This window comes from Pseudophryne corroboree, chromosome 7 (assembly GCF_028390025.1).
Source record: "Pseudophryne corroboree isolate aPseCor3 chromosome 7, aPseCor3.hap2, whole genome shotgun sequence".
In the NCBI taxonomy this organism is placed as follows: domain Eukaryota; kingdom Metazoa; phylum Chordata; class Amphibia; order Anura; family Myobatrachidae; genus Pseudophryne; species Pseudophryne corroboree.
Window position 1 is genome coordinate 34,681,779 of NC_086450.1, and position 17,178 is coordinate 34,698,956.

Consider the following 17,178-nt stretch of genomic DNA (forward strand, 5'->3'; position numbering starts at 1 on the left):
TTGTCTGTGCATGCGTCTGAGTGGCATGCGTCACGATTTTGTACGTAGAGTTGCGGTACAGATTTTGATGCGTCGCTGGAATCCCGGGCTGGTGCCTCCTGAGCTTTTTGGGAGGTAGGTAGAGGATGTTGCCTGGCCCGTCTGATTGTGAGTTACACCCAATCAGAATGTAGCATTCTCTAGCTGCCTCCCAGCCTGCACCAAGACACCGAATGGCTGTCTGCTTGCTGATTGGTGGATAGCTCCAGCCATCCACCAATCAGAGTGCAGCATTCTCTAGCTGCCTCCCACCCAGCAGCAAGACACTGAATGGCTGTCTGCTTGCTGATTGGTGGATGGCTGGAGCTATCAACCAATCAGAGTGCAGCATTCTCTAGTTGCCTCTCACCCAGCAGCAAGACACTGAATGGCTGTCTGCTTGCTGATTGGTTGACGGCTGGAGCTATCCACCAATCAGAGTGCAGCATTTTCTACCTGCCTACAGACAGTGAATGGCTGTCAGGGTGCCCACCGATCTGATAATCGCTCTGTTGGATCAGAGCATTTATCAGATCCGCATCAGTTATCTTATAATGTGTACCCAGCTTCAGGGGTCTATGTAGTACATATGTATACTAAGCCTTGGGGAGAGATAACTTACCAACCAACCAGCTCATGCCATTTTTCAAACACAGCCTGTAACATGGCAGGTAGGAGCTGATTGGCTTGTACTATAGCTCTCTCTGCTTTATCTATCTCCAAAGCTTAGTAAATAGAAGTCCCTGTTCTGTTACCGTTTAGCGCTTAAACTTGGGGATACAGTACAGAAACCTATTAACCTACCAGTATGATTTTGGATTGTAGTAGGAAACCCATACAAAGACAGGGAGAACATACAAACTCTGCACAGACAGCATGGCCTCAGTGCTGTGAGGCAGCAATGCTAACTGCTGTGCCACCATGTTGTCAATTCTTTTTACAACGGCAGTAATGCCTAAAAACATGTGTGGCTTGTGCCATGCTGCGTGTTAGTAGGGCGTAACACTGTATGCTTCTATACAATAGTTATATGTGTGGCTTGTGCCATGCTGCATGTTAGTAGGGCGTAACACTGTATGTTTCTATACAATAGTTATATGTGTGGCTTGTGTCATGCTATGTGTTAGTAGGGTGTAACACTGTATGCTTCGATACAATAGTTATATGTGTGGCTTGTGCCATGCTGCATGTCAGTAGGGCGTAACACTGTATGCTTCTATACAATAGTTATATGTGTGGCTTGTGCCATGCTGCGTGTTAGTAGGGCGTAACACTGTATGTTTCTATACAATAGTTATATGTGTGGCTTGTGTCATGCTATGTGTTAGTAGGGTGTAACACTGTATGCTTCTATACAATAGTTATATGTGTGGCTTGTGCCATGCTGCCTGTTAGTAGGGCGTAACACTGTATGTTTCTATACAATAGTTATATGTGTGGTTTGTGTCATGCTGTGTGTTAGTAGGGCGTAACACTGTATGTTTCTATACAATAGTTATATGTGTGGCTTGTGCCATGCTGCGTGTTAGTAGGGCGTAACACTGTATGTTTCTATACAATAGTTATATGTGTGGCTTGTGTCATGCTATGTGTTAGTAGGGTGTAACACTGTATGCTTCTATACAATAGTTATATGTGTGGCTTGTGCCATGCTGCATGTCAGTAGGGCGTAACACTGTATGCTTCTATACAATAGTTATATGTGTGGCTTGTGCCATGCTGCGTGTTAGTAGGGCGTAACACTGTATGCTTCTATACAATAGTTATATGTGTGGCTTGTGCCATGCTGCGTGTTAGTAGGGCGTAACACTGTATGTTTCTATACAATAGTTATATGTGTGGCTTGTGCCATGCTGCGTGTTAGTAGGGCGTAACACTGTATGCTTCTATACAATAGTTATATGTGTGGCTTGTGCCATGCTGCCTGTTAGTAGGGCGTAACACTGTATGTTTCTATACAATAGTTATATGTGTGGTTTGTGTCATGCTGTGTGTTAGTAGGGCGTAACACTGTATGCTTCTATACAATAGTTATATGAGCTCAGTTTAATAATTGTTGTACACCAATGCGACTGCTTTTATCTCACTTTATATAGACATCTGTGCTGGTTCATATATGTATAGATGGATGGGTGCTGGTGACACCTACTGGAGAGGACATGGAACAAGCGACTCTAAACAAAATGATGCAGGTGAGATTTTCTGGGATTATGGCACTAAGGGTGGGTGCCCATATACATATCGTATCTGTAGGCTGCCTACACTGCCCTCTACCCATATACTGTACATACCTTATCTGTAGGCTGCCTACACTGCCCTCTGCTAGCTGTCTGTCTAACTCTATGCCCAGATACTGACCTTGAGTGTTACCTGCCTGCCATACCCTCTGTCCAGATACAGATCTTGTCTGTTAGCTGCCTGTCTTGACCTCTGCCCATATACTGGCCTTGTCAGTTAGATTCCTGCCCTCCCTTTGTCCAGTTACTGACCTTGTATATTAGCTCTGCCTTACCCAGATACTCTGACCTTGTTTTTGTATACTGACTTTGTAGCAGCCTGCTTTGACCTGTACCTGGGTGGAAACTGACTGCGTTTGTTAGCTGCCTGCCCTACCCTCAACCTTGATATTGACCATGACTGTGTCCTGACAGCTGCTGGATACTGAGCTACAGTATCTGCGAGCTGCCTGACCATTGTATTCTGCACTGCAGTCCCGTCATGTGTCTCCACTCTCCGCATACTTGTTGGTGCATGAATCCTGCTGACTATGCTGGGGAGTCTTGTTACCAATCTCCCCTCAGTTTACCAACGTCAGTTTGTGGGAATGTAATAGATCTGCAATTCTGTGGAAAAGTCGATTTTTATGGCAAGTTTCAGTTAGGCCGGTAAAAACGGGCAAACTCCCCTGAAAATGGCTTCTGTCTACAAAGATTGCGCGAACTGCATGCATTCTGAGCTATCGGGGAAAAAACACGATAAAGAGCTACATTAAACATATATACAGTGTATTACCTCGTCACTAATTAATGCTCAAATAAGGGCCCCCAAAAAGAATAAAAATATTGACGAGCCATTATTATTCAGTTTTTATTATTGGGGCAATTCATTATGTTTAAAAATAATTATGTTTGAAATTATGTAGCTAATCATATTTTTATGTTGATTAGTGCCATATTAATGAATGTGTATAGGATAGAAGCATCAATTATGTCATATATGGATGTACTTCTATGACCACACCGCCGCCTAGTGGCAAAATTCATAAATAATCCTTTTTTTTAAATTTTTTTTAAATGGCTAACACATCTTCTGAGGTATCTTGTGAGAGATCTACCCTCAAGAACTGCGTCAATGGATTTCTCCTGACTGTAGAAACAGTGAATTGTTTTAAAGGATTATGGCCCTCATTCCGAGTTGTTCGGTCGTTAATTTTCTTCGCATCGCAGCGATTTTCCGCTAATTGTGCATGCGCAATGTTCGCACTGCGACTGCGCCAAGTAAATTTGCTAAGAAGTTTGGTATTTTACTCACGGCATTACGAGGTTTTTTCTTCGTTCTGGAGATCGGAGTGTGATTGACAGGAAGTGGGTGTTTCTGGGCGGAAACTGGCCGTTTTATAGAGATGAGCGCCTGAAATTTTTCGGGTTTTGTGTTTTGGTTTTGGGTTCGGTTCCGCGGCCGTGTTTTGGGTTCGAACGCGTTTTGGCAAAACCTCACCGAATTTTTTTTGTCGGATTCGGGTGTGTTTTGGATTCGGGTGTTTTTTTCAAAAAACACTAAAAAACAGCTTAAATCATAGAATTTGGGGGTCATTTTGATCCCAAAGTATTATTAACCTCAAAAACCATAATTTACACTCATTTTCAGTCTATTCTGAATACCTCACACCTCACAATATTATTTTTAGTCCTAAAATTTGCACCGAGGTCGCTGTGTGAGTAAGATAAGCGACCCTAGTGGCCGACACAAACACCGGGCCCATCTAGGAGTGGCACTGCAGTGTCACGCAGGATGTCCCTTCCAAAAAACCCTCCCCAAACAGCACATGACGCAAAGAAAAAAAGAGGCGCAATGAGGTAGCTGTGTGAGTAAGATTAGCGACCCTAGTGGCCGACACAAACACCGGGCCCATCTAGGAGTGGCACTGCAGTGTCACGCAGGATGGCCCTTCCAAAAAACCCTCCCCAAACAGCACATGACGCAAAGAAAAAAAGAGGCGCAATGAGGTAGCTGTGTGAGTAAGATTAGCGACCCTAGTGGCCGACACAAACACCGGGCCCATCTAGGAGTGGCACTGCAGTGTCACGCAGGATGTCCCTTCCAAAAAACCCTCCCCAAACAGCACATGACGCAAAGAAAAAAAGAGGCGCAATGAGGTAGCTGACTGTGTGAGTAAGATTAGCGACCCTAGTGGCCGACACAAACACCGGGCCCATCTAGGAGTGGCACTGCAGTGTCACGCAGGATGTCCCTTCCAAAAAACCCTCCCCAATCAGCACATGATGCAAAGAAAAAGAAAAGAAAAAAGAGGTGCAAGATGGAATTGTCCTTGGGCCCTCCCACCCACCCTTATGTTGTATAAACAAAACAGGACATGCACACTTTAACCAACCCATCATTTCAGTGACAGGGTCTGCCACACGACTGTGACTGATATGACGGGTTGGTTTGGACCCCCCCCAAAAAAGAAGCAATTAATCTCTCCTTGCACAAACTGGCTCTACAGAGGCAAGATGTCCACCTCATCTTCACCCTCCGATATATCACCGTGTACATCCCCCTCCTCACAGATTATCAATTCGTCCCCACTGGAATCCACCATCTCAGCTCCCTGTGTACTTTGTGGAGGCAATTGCTGCTGGTCAATGTCTCCGCGGAGGAATTGATTATAATTCATTTTAATGAACATCATCTTCTCCACATTTTCTGGATGTAACCTCGTACGCCGATTGCTGACAAGGTGAGCGGCGGCACTAAACACTCTTTCGGAGTACACACTTGTGGGAGGGCAACTTAGGTAGAATAAAGCCAGTTTGTGCAAGGGCCTCCAAATTGCCTCTTTTTCCTGCCAGTATAAGTACGGACTGTGTGACGTGCCTACTTGGATGCGGTCACTCATATAATCCTCCACCATTCTATCAATGTTGAGAGAATCATATGCAGTGACAGTAGACGACATGTCCGTAATCGTTGTCAGGTCCTTCAGTCCGGACCAGATGTCAGCATCAGCAGTCGCTCCAGACTGCCCTGCATCACCGCCAGCGGGTGGGCTCGGAATTCTGAGCCTTTTCCTCGCACCCCCAGTTGCGGGAGAATGTGAAGGAGGAGATGTTGACAGGTCGCGTTCCGCTTGACTTGACAATTTTGTCACCAGCAGGTCTTTGCACCCCAGCAGACTTGTGTCTGCCGGAAAGAGAGATCCAAGGTAGGCTTTAAATCTAGGATCGAGCACGGTGGCCAAAATGTAGTGCTCTGATTTCAACAGATTGACCACCCGTGAATCCTTGTTAAGCGAATTAAGGGCTGCATCCACAAGTCCCACATGCCTAGCGGAATCGCTCCCTTTTAGCTCCTTCTTCAATGCCTCCAGCTTCTTCTGCAAAAGCCTGATGAGGGGAATGACCTGACTCAGGCTGGCAGTGTCTGAACTGACTTCACGTGTGGCAAGTTCAAAGGGCATCAGAACCTTGCACAACGTTGAAATCATTCTCCACTGCACTTGAGACAGGTGCATTCCACCTCCTATATCGTGCTCAATTGTATAGGCTTGAATGGCCTTTTGCTGCTCCTCCAACCTCTGAAGCATATAGAGGGTTGAATTCCACCTCGTTACCACTTCTTGCTTCAGATGATGGCAGGGCAGGTTCAGTAGTTTTTGGTGGTGCTCCAGTCTTCTGTACGTGGTGCCTGTACGCCGAAAGTGTCCCGCAATTTTTCTGGCCACCGACAGCATCTCTTGCACGCCCCTGTCGTTTTTTAAAAAATTCTGCACCACCAAATTCAAGGTATGTGCAAAACATGGGACGTGCTGGAATTTGCCCATATTTAATGCACACACAATATTGCTGGCGTTGTCCGATGCCACAAATCCACAGGAGAGTCCAATTGGGGTAAGCCATTCCGCGATGATCTTCCTCAGTTGCCGTAAGAGGTTTTCAGCTGTGTGCGTATTCTGGAAACCGGTGATACAAAGCGTAGCCTGCCTAGGAAAGAGTTGGCGTTTGCGAGATGCTGCTACTGGTGCCGCCGCTGCTGTTCTTGCGGCGGGAGTCCATACATCTACCCAGTGGGCTGTCACAGTCATATAGTCCTGACCCTGCCCTGCTCCACTTGTCCACATGTCCGTGGTTAAGTGGACATTGGGTACAGCTGCATTTTTTAGGACACTGGTGACTCTTTTTCTGAGGTCTGTGTACATTTTCGGTATCGCCTGCCTAGAGAAATGGAACCTAGATGGTATTTGGTACCGGGGACACAGTACCTCCAACAAGTCTCTAGTTGGCTCTGCAGTAATGATGGATACCGGAACCACGTTTCTCACCACCCAGGATGCCAAGGCCTCAGTTATCCGCTTTGCAGTAGGATGACTGCTGTGATATTTCATCTTCCTCGCAAAGGACTGTTGAACAGTCAATTGCTTACTGGAAGTAGTACAAGTGGGCTTACGACTTCCCCTCTGGGATGACCATCGACTCCCAGCGGCAACAACAGCAGCGCCAGCAGCAGTAGGCGTTACACGCAAGGATGCATCGGAGGAATCCCAGGCAGGAGAGGACTCGTCAGAATTGCCAGTGACATGGCCTGCAGGACTATTGGCATTCCTGGGGAAGGAGGAAATTGACACTGAGGGAGTTGGTGGGGTGGTTTGCGTGAGCTTGGTTACAAGAGGAAGGGATTTACTGGTCAGTGGACTGCTTCCGCTGTCACCCAAAGTTTTTGAACTTGTCACTGACATATTATGAATGCGCTGCAGGTGACGTATAAGGGAGGATGTTCCGAGGTGGTTAACGTCCTTACCCCTACTTATTACAGCTTGACAAAGGGAACACACGGCTTGACACCTGTTGTCCGCATTTCTGGTGAAATACCTCCACACCGAAGAGCTGATTTTTTTGCTATTTTCACCTGGCATGTCAACGGCCATATTCCTCCCACGGACAACAGGTGTCTCCCCGGGTGCCTGACTTAAACAAACCACCTCACCATCAGAATCCTCCTGGTCAATTTCCTCCCCAGCGCCAGCAACACCCATATCCTCCTCATCCTGGTGTACTTCAACACTGACATCTTCAATCTGACTATCAGGAACTGGACTGCGGGTGCTCCTTCCAGCACTTGCAGGGGGCGTGCAAATGGTGGAAGGCGCATGCTCTTCACGTCCAGTGTTGGGAAGGTCAGGCATCGCAACCGACACAATTGGACTCTCCTTGTGGATTTGGGATTTCGAAGAATGCACAGTTCTTTGCTGTGCTGCTTTTGCCAGCTTGAGTCTTTTCATTTTTCTAGCGAGAGGCTGAGTGCTTCCATCCTCATGTGAAGCTGAACCACTAGCCATGAACATAGGCCAGGGCCTCAGCCGTTCCTTGCCACTCCGTGTGGTAAATGGCATATTGGCAAGTTTACGCTTCTCCTCCGACAATTTTATTTTAGGTTTTGGAGTCCTTTTTTTACTGATATTTGGTGTTTTGGATTTGACATGCTCTGTACTATGACATTGGGCATCGGCCTTGGCAGACGACGTTGATGGCATTTCATCGTCTCGGCCATGACTAGTGGCAGCAGCTTCAGCACGAGGTGGAAGTGGATCTTGATCTTTCCCTAATTTTGGAACCTCAACATTTTTGTTCTCCATATTTTAATAGGCACAACTAAAAGGCACCTCAGGTAAACAATGGAGATGGATGGATTGGATACTAGTATACAATTATGGACGGGCTGCCGAGTGCCGACACAGAGGTAGCCACAGCCGTGAACTACCGCACTGTACTGTGTCTGCTGCTAATATATAGACTGGTTGATAAAGAGATAGTATACTCGTAACTAGTATGTATGTATAAAGAAAGAAAAAAAAACCACGGTTAGGTGGTATATACAATTATGGACGGGCTGCCGAGTGCCGACACAGAGGTAGCCACAGCCGTGAACTACCGCACTGTACTGTGTCTGCTGCTAATATATAGACTGGTTGATAAAGAGATAGTATACTCGTAACTAGTATGTATGTATAAAGAAAGAAAAAAAAACCACGGTTAGGTGGTATATACAATTATGGACGGGCTGCCGAGTGCCGACACAGAGGTAGCCACAGCCGTGAACTACCGCACTGTACTGTGTCTGCTGCTAATATAGACTGGTTGATAAAGAGATAGTATACTCGTAACTAGTATGTATGTATAAAGAAAGAAAAAAAAACCACGGTTAGGTGGTATATACAATTATGGACGGGCTGCCGAGTGCCGACACAGAGGTAGCCACAGCCGTGAACTACCGCACTGTACTGTGTCTGCTGCTAATATAGACTGGTTGATAAAGAGATAGTATACTCGTAACTAGTATGACTATAAAGAAAGAAAAAAAAACCACGGTTAGGTGGTATATACAATTATGGACGGGCTGCCGAGTGCCGACACAGAGGTAGCCACAGCCGTGAACTACCGCACTGTACTGTGTCTGCTGCTAATATATAGACTGGTTGATAAAGAGATAGTATACTCGTAACTAGTATGTATGTATAAAGAAAGAAAAAAAAACCACGGTTAGGTGGTATATACAATTATGGACGGGCTGCCGAGTGCCGACACAGAGGTAGCCACAGCCGTGAACTACCGCACTGTACTGTGTCTGCTGCTAATATAGACTGGTTGATAAAGAGATAGTATACTCGTAACTAGTATGTATGTATAAAGAAAGAAAAAAAAAACACGGTTAGGTGGTATATACAATTATGGACGGGCTGCCGAGTGCCGACACAGAGGTAGCCACAGCCGTGAACTACCGCACTGTACTGTGTCTGCTGCTAATATATAGACTGGTTGATAAAGAGATAGTATACTCGTAACTAGTATGTATGTATAAAGAAAGAAAAAAAAACCACGGTTAGGTGGTATATACAATTATGGACGGGCTGCCGAGTGCCGACACAGAGGTAGCCACAGCCGTGAACTACCGCACTGTACTGTGTCTGCTGCTAATATAGACTGGTTGATAAAGAGATAGTATACTCGTAACTAGTATGTATGTATAAAGAAAGAAAAAAAAACCACGGTTAGGTGGTATATACAATTATGGACGGGCTGCCGAGTGCCGACACAGAGGTAGCCACAGCCGTGAACTACCGCACTGTACTGTGTCTGCTGCTAATATAGACTGGTTGATAAAGAGATAGTATACTCGTAACTAGTATGACTATAAAGAAAGAAAAAAAAACCACGGTTAGGTGGTATATACAATTATGGACGGGCTGCCGAGTGCCGACACAGAGGTAGCCACAGCCGTGAACTACCGCACTGTACTGTGTCTGCTGCTAATATATAGACTGGTTGATAAAGAGATAGTATACTCGTAACTAGTATGTATGTATAAAGAAAGAAAAAAAAACCACGGTTAGGTGGTATATACAATTATGGACGGGCTGCCGAGTGCCGACACAGAGGTAGCCACAGCCGTGAACTACCGCACTGTACTGTGTCTGCTGCTAATATAGACTGGTTGATAAAGAGATAGTATACTCGTAACTAGTATGTATGTATAAAGAAAGAAAAAAAAACCACGGTTAGGTGGTATATACAATTATGGACGGGCTGCCGAGTGCCGACACAGAGGTAGCCACAGCCGTGAACTACCGCACTGTACTGTGTCTGCTGCTAATATATAGACTGGTTGATAAAGAGATAGTATACTCGTAACTAGTATGTATGTATAAAGAAAGAAAAAAAAACCACGGTTAGGTGGTATATACAATTATGGACGGGCTGCCGAGTGCCGACACAGAGGTAGCCACAGCCGTGAACTACCGCACTGTACTGTGTCTGCTGCTAATATAGACTGGTTGATAAAGAGATAGTATACTCGTAACTAGTATGTATGTATAAAGAAAGAAAAAAAAACCACGGTTAGGTGGTATATACAATTATGGACGGGCTGCCGAGTGCCGACACAGAGGTAGCCACAGCCGTGAACTACCGCACTGTACTGTGTCTGCTGCTAATATATAGACTGGTTGATAAAGAGATAGTATACTCGTAACTAGTATGTATGTATAAAGAAAGAAAAAAAAACCACGGTTAGGTGGTATATACAATTATGGACGGGCTGCCGAGTGCCGACACAGAGGTAGCCACAGCCGTGAACTACCGCACTGTACTGTGTCTGCTGCTAATATAGACTGGTTGATAAAGAGATAGTATACTCGTAACTAGTATGTATGTATAAAGAAAGAAAAAAAAAACACGGTTAGGTGGTATATACAATTATGGACGGGCTGCCGAGTGCCGACACAGAGGTAGCCACAGCCGTGAACTACCGCACTGTACTGTGTCTGCTGCTAATATAGACTGGTTGATAAAGAGATAGTATACTCGTAACTAGTATGACTATAAAGAAAGAAAAAAAAACCACGGTTAGGTGGTATATACAATTATGGACGGGCTGCCGAGTGCCGACACAGAGGTAGCCACAGCCGTGAACTACCGCACTGTACTGTGTCTGCTGCTAATATAGACTGGTTGATAAAGAGATAGTATACTACTAATATTATATATACTGGTGGTCAGGTCACTGGTCACTAGTCACACTGGCAGTGGCACTCCTGCAGCAAAAGTGTGCACTGTTTAATTTTAATATAATATTATGTACTCCTGGCTCCTGCTATAACCTATAACTGGCACTGCAGTAGTGCTCCCCAGTCTCCCCCAAAATTATAAGCTGTGTGAGCTGAGCAGTCAGACAGATATATAATATATATAGATGATGCAGCACACTGGCCTGAGCCTGAGCAGTGCACACAGATATGGTATGTGACTGACTGAGTCACTGTGTGTATCGCTTTTTTCAGGCAGAGAACGGATATATTAAATAAACTGCACTGTGTGTCTGGTGGTCACTCACTATATAATATATTATGTACTCCTGGCTCCTGCTATAACCTATAACTGGCACTGCAGTGCTCCCCAGTCTCCCCCACAATTATAAGCTGTGTGAGCTGAGCAGTCAGACAGATATATATAATATTATATATAGATAATAGATGATGCAGCACACTGGCCTGAGCCTGAGCAGTGCACACAGATATGGTATGTGACTGAGTCACTGTGTGCTGTGTATCGCTTTTTTCAGGCAGAGAACGGATTATAAAGTAAACTGCACTGTCCTCACTAGTAAACTCTCTCCACTCAGTCTCTACACTTCTACAGTAACAGTACTCCTCCTAGTCAGCTCCAGTAAATCTCTCTCAGTCTCTTATAATCTAAATGGAGAGGACGCCAGCCACGTCCTCTCCCTATCAATCTCAATGCACGTGTGAAAATGGCGGCGACGCGCGGCTCCTTATATAGAATCCGAGTCTCGCGATAGAATCCGAGCCTCGCGAGAATCCGACAGCGTCATGATGACGTTCGGGCGCGCTCGGGTTAACCGAGCAAGGCGGGAAGATCCGAGTCGCTCGGACCCGTGAAAAAAAACATGAAGTTCTGGCGGGTTCGGATTCAGAGAAACCGAACCCGCTCATCTCTACCGTTTTATGGGTGTGTGCGAAAAAACGCTGGCGTTTCTGGGAAAAACGCGGGAGTGGCTGAAGAAATGGGGGAGTGTCTGGCCGAACGCTGGGTGTGTTTGTGACGTTAAACCAGGAACGACAAGCACTGAACTGATCGCACTGGAAGAGTAAGTCTCGAGCTACTCAGAAACTGCACAGAAAAATCTTTTCGCAATATTGCGAATACTTCGTTCGCAATTCTGCTAAGCTAAGATTCACTCCCAGTAGGCGGCGGCTTAGCGTGTGCAATGCTGCTAAAAGCAGCTTGCGAGCGAACAACTCGGAATGAGGGCCCATATGCAAGGACTGCATTACTTTAATGTGCATATTTATTATCACCAATACAAATTAGCTAGTATTAAGACAAAAATAGATAGATAGATAGATAGATAGATAGATAGATAGATAGATAGATAGATAGATAGATAGATAGATAGATAGAAAATGTGTGTTCTAATCATAATTTTCTAACCTGCTGGCAAATATATTAAATCCCGTTACCCTTGTGCAGGTGGCTAGTCGGGAGTTGCGAATCCCGATTGCCTATATCCGCATTGGTGAAAGCAGTTCTGCTGTTGCGTCAGATCCCGACAGCATAGCACAATCTTGTGGGGATACAGTCCATGTGATGGCGGTACAGGTAAGTTATTTTGCTATTTTATTAAGAAAAAAGTGTTTTTGGTCTGGAACGTTTTTTTTGTTGTTTTTGTTGTTTTTGAGGAGAGCGTTCCGTGTTATCCTATTTTTGTTTTGTTTGTTTTTTTCACGCGTGCTTATTGGATCCCAGGGGAGAGTGACAAGCCAGAGATGAGGGTGTGCATACAGGGGTCAGAATCACAGGACAGGTCGCCCAATCCCCAATATGTATATACATAATTTATTTTTTCTAATAAGAATTCAATTTTGTGAACTTTTGTGATGATGTGTATCACATTACCTCAGAGCCGCCGCCACCACTGTGCAGTGACATGATTCTTGTCACAGTGGGGGGCAGGTCCGCAACGACATGACAGAAGGTTGATAGCTTCATTCATGGGCCGGTCCAGCCACACAGAGAAACCTGAGCTCCCGGCGCGCTGCTCAGCCGCTCGCATACAAGGGCCCCAGACGTTTAAAAAAACAAACTTGTTGACATATGTGTGTCATCCATTGTCATGTTGACATTTTGAACCAGTCATTCTTAGACACAGTCGACCTTTTACTTGTCGACCTTCTGACCACGTCGACCGTATGGGGTCGACCTTTTGACTGGCCAGATACTGTCTATCCATTGACTGGAACCCGTCTGTCAGCTGACTGCCCTACTTTCAACCTTAATATTGACCTGGCCTGTTATAGCTTACTGTCCTGACTGGATACTGGCCTATCCGTACGCTGCCTGACTACTGTAACCGGTGCTGCCAGTCCTGCCGCCTGGCTCCATTCTCTGGCTAATACATGCACCTGCTGAGTATGCTGCATATCCTTGTTACCAATCTCGCTGCAGGTCACCTACCTGTACAGTATGTGAGTTACATCAAAAATTCAAAATGAAAAAACAAACATAGGGGGCGGGATCTACTAAACGAAAAATGCAGTAAACTCCAGTTTACCGCATTTTTGGAATGTACTAACTTCCGGTCGGCAGGGCAGCGCCGCGGCGGGGTTCGCCAGCTTTTGCTGGCTATACCCCACAGAAGCCTATAGGCTTCTCTCCGCAGAGCTGTGTGAGGGATCTGATCGGATCCCTCCCAGCATGCCTTGCGCCCGCCCCCGTCACCCTGCGCATGTGCAGACTGACTCCTGGGGGCCGAGTCCCGGAAGTCAGGCAGCCGCTGCGCATCGCAGAGGACAACTCTTATCGGAAGAGCTGTCCTCCGCAATGCTGATCGCACATGTAAGTACATATGCGATCTGCATCGTTGCGCTGGGCGACGACGTACATTAGTACATCCCGGCCAGGGGCAGATGTATTAAGCCTGGAGAAGGGATTACGCACCAGCCAGTCAGCTCCTGTCATTTTTTTAAATCCGCAATGATTGGCTAGTGCGTTATCACCTTGCACTTATCACTGCTTTATCACTTCTCCAGGTTAATACATCTGCCCCATACTTACAAAACACAGCAGCCCCCCCCCCCCCCCCCCCCTCCTTCCTTTCATTTGTTCTACAATATATGTTATAACGATGTGATTGCTTTGGCAGGAAGCGTGTCAGACCCTTCTCCAGCGCCTGCAGCCGATCATCAGTTTGAATCCAGAAGCCACGTGGAGGGAATGTGTAAGTGTATATGTTATGTATGTGAAGGACGATATGACTGTGGGGGAGACTGGGACTATGTCACTGTGACACATTATCTGAGTCCCCTTTTCTGCTTTACATAGATACAAGAAGCTTTTCACCGGAGAATCTGCCTCTCAGCAGCAAATCACTACAGGTAAAGAACCACACACACACACACACACACACACACACACACACACACACACACACACACACACATCTCTTCACTGATTCACTACTTCTCGTAAACGCAACTTAATTCCCCCACATTTATGTGATTGTCAAACACAATTCTTAGTAAATTTGAGTGTATGATCTTGAAAAACTCTCACATATACCAGCATTGCCCAACCTATTTGATCTTGGGGGGTAATTCAGAGTTGATCGCAGCAGCAAATTTGTTAGCAGTTGGGCAAAACCATGTGCACTGCAGGGGGGGCAGATGTAACATGTGCAGAGAGAGAGTTAGATTTAGGTGGGATGTCTTCAAACTGAAATCTAAATTGCAGTGTAAAAATAAAGCAGCCGGTATTTACCCCGCACAGAAACACTATAACCCACCTAAATCTAACTCTCTGAAAATGTTATTTCTCTTACGTCCTTGGGGATACTGGGAATCCATTTAGTACCATGGGGTATAGACGGGTCCACTAGGAGCCTTGGGCACTTTAAGAATTTGATCATGTGCGCTGGCTCCTCCCTCTATGCCCCTCCTACCAGACTCAGTTTAGAAAATGCGCCCGGAGGAGCCGGTCACGTCGCAGGAAGCTCCTGAAGAGTTTTCTGCATTTATTTTATGTTTGATATTTTCAGCCAGGACTGGATGGTACCATCCTGCCTGCTTCGTGGGACTTAGGGAAGGGGAACGGACCAACCTCTTGAAGGGTTAATGGTCCCGTTCCCCCGCTAACAGGACGCTAGCTCATGAGGGAACTATTTGCAAGCCACACCACAGCGAGCGTACATTCCCGCAGCATGCCGCCACCCCTAACAGAGTCAGAAGATAGAAGAGTGTTAAGTACTAAGCCGGCGTCCCGGTTAGCGGGTCGCCGGCCATTATGGCGGCATGAGGGTACAGAAGTGCACGGCTTCTAGATGGGGCGGCTGGGTCTCCAGACTCAGTACACAGTGCAGACACACGGCTTCTGAGCGAGTGAACTGAGTCTCGGTACACTATATGTATACACAGTACCCAGACTGGCATCACAGACTTAAAAGGGGGCTGACTCCATTTTAGGCAAAAAATTATCTCAGCCAGTATAAAAAAGTGTGGGAAGACCGCGTGCCATATGAGCAAATCCAGCAGCTCACCAGCGCCATTTTTCCTCTGCAGTGGACGCAGACGCTGACTGACAGGGACGCGCAGCTCCTCTGGAGAGACTCCAGATTACCTGAGCGGTACCAGAGGGTCATAGCAGGGAGGGAGCGCTTACTAGTGTACTAAGTCCCCAATCTGGGTACTTGGTCTGTGACCCGACTGTCAGTGTACCTCTTCTCCAGGGGGTTCACTATAGTGTACTCAGTGCAGTGTACCCTCTCAGGCTAGCAGGGCAGAGCCAGCTTGGCTGGACTTCATTAGGGGAATGATTTCCAATATTTCTACTAAATTGTCCCGCAATGAGAAAGAGACGCAATACTTAAGACAATCGGTGACTGAGTTTATGAAAAGACTCAAACCAGCGTCTCAGTCCCCTGCCATTTGTCCGCAAAAACGTCCTTTGGCCCATATCCTGCAGTCTGACTCTGATGATGAAGGGTCAGACATGGAGTAGGGGGAGGTGGACTCAGAGGTAGGTGAGGCTACTCTGTCACAGGGAATAGAGGCTCTCATAGACGCTATCATAGAAGTTCCGCATATCCCTGATAAGGTGACAGAGGAGGCTGAGGAATCTTATTTTAATGTAAAAAGAAATCCTCAGCCACTTTTCCTGCGTCAGAGCAACTAAATAACCTGTTTGAAGAACCGTGGGTTAATCCTGATAGGAAATTTCAAATCCCTAAAAGGTTGATATCATCTTTTCCCTTTACTCCTGGGGATAGGAAAACATGGGAAAATCCACCGATAGTGGATGCATCAGTATCCAGGCTGTCACAGAAAATTGTATTACCTGTCCCGGGTGCAGCCTCCCTAAAAGACACGGCTGATCGTAGATTTGAGACTACACTCACATCTTTGTATGCAGCTGCTGGGGTGGCCCAGAGACCCACTATAGCATGTGGGTGGATTAATAATAAGGCCATCGCCAAATGGTCGGGTAACCTACTTGAGGGGTTAGATACCTTGCCTCAGGGGGAGATTATTTTACTACTGCAACATATACAGGACTCTGCGAATTTTATGGTGGAAGCCATAAAGGAAATAGGCTTGCTTAATGCACGCACCACTGCTATGGCAGTGTCAGCACGCAGAGGCTTATGGCTACGCCAGTGGACTGCTGACTCGGACTCCAGGAAAGGTGTGGAAGGCCTACCCTTCACAAGAGAGGCTTTATTTGGAGACGAACTAGACAAATGGATCTCCAAAGCTACTGCGGGTAAGTCCACGTATCTTCCTTCTGCAGCTCCCCCAGCCAGGAAGGCCTACTCAGGACCTAATCTACAGTCCTTTCGGACTGCCAAATTTAAGGGCAAAACCAGAGGTTCTTCTAGAGCCACCAGAGGTGCTAGAGGTAAACCACGCAAACCAGCAACTGCCGGTTCACAGGAACAGAGCTCAAGCTCTGCTTCCTCAAAGCCTTCAGCATGACGGTGGACTGCACTGCCTGGAAGACTGGCAGGTGGGAGCCCGACTAAATTTTTCAGTCACATCTGGACAGGTTCGTGCCAGGATCCCTGGGTCATAGATCATATTTCTCAGGGCTACAGACTGGAGTTTCAGGAGCTCCCACCTCACAGATTCTTCAAATCAGGCTTACCAGTTTCACAAGAGGCAAGTATAACCTTGCCATTCAAAAACTGGTACAGACTCAGGTAATTGTTCCAGTTCCACTTCATCTGCAAAACAAGGGATATAGGGGGTCATTCCGAGTTGATCGCTAGCTGCATTTATTCGCAGCGCAGCGATCAGGCTAAAAAACGGCAGTTCTGCGCATGTGGTGCAATGCGCACGCGCGACGTAAGGGCACAACGAACTATGCAGTTTGGCAC

The 17,178-nt window shown here is 46.3% G+C and overlaps 1 protein-coding gene across 1 annotated transcript in view; it reads left to right on the top strand.

Moving 5' to 3' along the window:
• Nucleotides 1–17,178, top strand: part of LOC134944353 (aldehyde oxidase 2-like) — a 183,723-nt gene that overhangs the window by 145,148 nt on the left and 21,397 nt on the right. Inside the window, exons 20-23 of the mRNA XM_063932933.1 lie at nt 2,115–2,210; nt 12,282–12,410; nt 13,954–14,028; nt 14,133–14,185. Of these exons, the coding sequence (XP_063789003.1) occupies nt 2,115–2,210; nt 12,282–12,410; nt 13,954–14,028; nt 14,133–14,185 (353 nt within the window). The remainder of the gene's footprint in view (nt 1–2,114; nt 2,211–12,281; nt 12,411–13,953; nt 14,029–14,132; nt 14,186–17,178) is intronic.